This window comes from Hermetia illucens, chromosome 5 (genome assembly GCF_905115235.1).
Source record: "Hermetia illucens chromosome 5, iHerIll2.2.curated.20191125, whole genome shotgun sequence".
Classification (NCBI taxonomy): domain Eukaryota; kingdom Metazoa; phylum Arthropoda; class Insecta; order Diptera; family Stratiomyidae; genus Hermetia; species Hermetia illucens.
Window position 1 is genome coordinate 72,768,748 of NC_051853.1, and position 3,579 is coordinate 72,772,326.

Sequence of the window (3,579 nt, forward strand, 5' to 3'; positions counted from 1 at the left end):
TTTTCATTTCGTTAGCGATTCATAGTCGAAGATGAGATTTTTTTACCGAGATGAGAATGCACTATGTGTACCTTAGTATGCCGTAGCTGTGTGTGTGCGACTGTGAAATGTACGAGATGCGCAAAAGAAAGGTTTCGGAGTGGGTTTGGTGAAGTGGTTTTTTGGCGGAAAATTCAAAATTTTGTGTACAGTAATAGAGCGTGATGCGGAAAGGTATAAAATGTCTGATGGATTGCCAAAATGTTATCAGTTCTCAGGTACTATTCCTCGAGCAACCAACTAGCACCGCGGATAAGAAATGAAAGCTTTCGTACTAATCTCCTGTTTAGCGGCCTTGGGTCATGCCAGGCCTGAAGCTGGATACGCGTATAATGGACCCGCTAATGTGGGAGGATTCGGGGCCGGTGGACATGGAGGTGGAGCTGGCGCAGGTGCAGGATTTGCTGGAGGATTTGCCTCGGGAGCTGTAGGAGGTGCAGGACATGGATTAAGTGGTGCGTGAAAAGTGGATTTAGCGGATACGGAAATGGATTATTAATAAATATTGCATTTTAGGAGGTCACGGAATCGGAGGAGGATTTGGTGGAGGTCACTCATCGGGAGGATATGCTGGAGGTCAATCTGGTGGTGGATATGCTGCTGCAGGACATGGTGGTGCTGGAGCTGGCTTTGGTGCAGGTGGTCATGGAATTGGTGGAGGATTCGGTGCTGGCGGCTTCGGCGCTGGTGGATTCGGAGGTGGAGCCGGAGCTGTCGGAGGACACGGAGGTGATGCTGGTATTGGTGGAGGTGCTGGAGGTGCTGGCGGCTACAACTACGAGCCCCAAGGACAAACTGTACACAAGCACATCTACGTTCATGTTCCTCCACCAGAGCCTGAGGAGCATCACGCACCAAGACATATCCCAGTCGCCAAGGCCCAAAAGCATTATAAAATCATCTTTATCAAGGCTCCATCTGCTCAATCCCAACAACAACAAATTATCCCACAACTTCCTCAACACGAAGAAAAGACCTTGATTTACGTTTTGTCCAAGAAACCAGAGGAAGCCCAAGACATTGTCATTCCAACTGCCCAACCAACTCCACCAAGCAAACCCGAAGTTTACTTCATCAAATACAATACCAGGAAAGAACAAGTTGGTGGAGGTGGATATGCTGCATCTGGACAACCAGAAGCTTCAGGAGCAGCTTTCGGTGGTAGCGGTCATGGAGGTGATGCTATCGGTTCAGGACCAGGATTGGATGTTCATGGAGGAGCTGGTGGCGTAGGAGGTGGTGACATCGGCGGTGGAGTAGTAGGAGGAGGTCATAGTGCCCCAGCTGCTCCATCCGGAAATTACGGTCCACCTGGAAAATCTGGTCCTTACTAAATCTTACAGTGAAATGATTTGGTGAGAATGAGTATCAGATACTTAGTCAAGACTTTTTTTACAAAAGTATTTTAAGTAGACAATGCAAAAAACCATTCCTCGTTATTGTTGGAAATTATGTATTTTAATTTTTTTTATATAGAATTTAATGATAATTAGAAAGCAAATAAAATATCTTTCTAGTAAAAGCTGCGTACAATTTATTAAATTTAGTTCCACTTGAGAAGAACATTTTTACCTTCGGTACTACAAGAAATATTGAATGAACTTCATCGGTGCTAACTTCGGTATCACAATCTGAATCCGTGTTTTTCCTTTTAAGATGCGCTAATAAGAATGATTGGTATTTCTTACACAACTCAAATTTAAAATTCGATTACGGGTCTACTTGAGCGTCAAGTACGGGATTTAACCGACTTTGCCATTTTTTGGATGAAAATACATTTATGGCATTGACTGAGCTCAACGAAATCACTTGTACAATTGGTAATCTATCAGCTAAGCTGATCCGGCGAAGAAAGTTGTTTCGTTTCGCTCATTGTAAACAATACAATCGCCTAATGATGATAACGTTAAAAAAATTGCCAGTAGAAAACACATTATAGAAAAATAGAAACATCTGAAAAGCACTTTCGTGCTGAAGATGCCCCTTCACAGATTCCTTGGTCATCTTTTCCTCTTTTTATTAAAAATCATCTTCGCACATTTTTGTTGTTCAAGTAAAAGTGTGCGATTAATTTTTGCTTTCTGATGATGGTTACGATGATGATGAGATGCGGTTACATAAAAATAACATCCAAGTACATCATGGAGACTGGCCACTGTATTGGTACCCGCCATCGACTGTTTTTTTAATTTGATGCATCATAACTGAAGATGGAATGAAAAGTGATCACGAGCGGGGAACCTCGTGAGCGCAGAAAGTATAATTCGATAGTAATAGTTCATTACATTGCTTGCAATTAATCTCTTCGATGATTTCTTGACGAGGAATGCTTGAGATTTAATGAATAGGAAATGGGGTTTTGTAACGGATGAGAGTGCAATTCTGCAGCTATTGAAGTGATCTAGTGGGTGCTCATTGAATTTGGGCAAAGGAAGTGGTTTGATGTTAATTAGAGAACCTTTACAGTTATTTTCATAAAAATTTGGATTATGGTTTATGTAATCCAGATTGTGATTGATCAATGTTTGGAAAGTTTTTAGTGTAAACAACAATTCTAAATTGCTAAAGGTTAGGTAATCAATTATACCAATATGTACGTACTCGGCGAGAGCCCATGACTTGTGGGATTTTCAGACAAATGAAACAAGTCAAATTATTTGTAGGTAAATATCTACACCATCTTAAGATAAGCTCTTACCTTTTGCAGCGTTGCATTCATTGAGCTGCTGGTTCATTTCTTCGTCAATACATATGAAAGCATTGCTCTGGAAAGTAATCGTGTTGATTGTAATGGCTAAGATCACGGGGAATGTTCAAAATTACTATTCAAGAGGACTGGCGTCAACCAAGAGGGTATAGTTTTCTGCACTGAAGAAGTAGTCAATTTTCATCTTTCATGATTATCCTCACCTACGTGCAGCTAAATTATGGTATCTGCCAAATTGCTTTTGCATGTCACTGCACTAGCCAGTTCGGGGATGTCGATTAGGCCCTTTGCAACTTCATGCCATTGTCAAAAGAAACCGTTCGATTGGAGCATTGATCTCAAAGTCTATAGAAAAAGTTCTATAGAAAAGTTGCATGATCAAGGGGAGGGGGAAAATCCACCACGGCTTTCCCTTATCTAGTATTTCCTGTGCCTTTGGTTTTCATGTTGTTTGATAACCTCTTCATTTGTTACTTTTTCTCGAGATGCAGAAATCAATAAACATGGATCACTGCAAAAATACGTCCACTAATGTTGTACCTTTTCGCCCACAATTGTTCATCTTCATTTCATATATAGATTCCAAACAAAGAACACTGAATTTCTGAAGCCAGGTTTTGATTTTTTTCTTTCTTTACTTCAGACTCCGTGACGCTGAGCAACTTATTTGATGCTTCTTCTTCAGCAAAGCGCTTAGTAAATGTGTTTTAGGAATATTGCGATCATAGTGATACAAAGTCACTCTCAGTAATTATAAACAATCACGAGTCGAAGATTTATGAGAGAAGGTATATAGGTTCCTATAAGTGGCCACGACTTCTTTGTTGAGAATC

At 40.8% G+C, this 3,579-nt stretch overlaps 1 protein-coding gene across 1 annotated transcript; it reads left to right on the forward strand.

Moving 5' to 3' along the window:
* The first annotated feature begins 234 nt into the window (after positions 1 to 234).
* Positions 235 to 1,561, forward strand: LOC119658271 (glycine-rich cell wall structural protein 1-like). The gene is made up of 2 exons (XM_038065561.1): positions 235 to 494; positions 556 to 1,561. Exons 1-2 carry the CDS (start codon positions 299 to 301, stop codon positions 1,371 to 1,373), a joined length of 1,014 nt encoding a protein of 337 aa, XP_037921489.1. The 5' UTR covers positions 235 to 298; the 3' UTR covers positions 1,374 to 1,561.
* Positions 1,562 to 3,579: the final 2,018 nt, after the last annotated feature.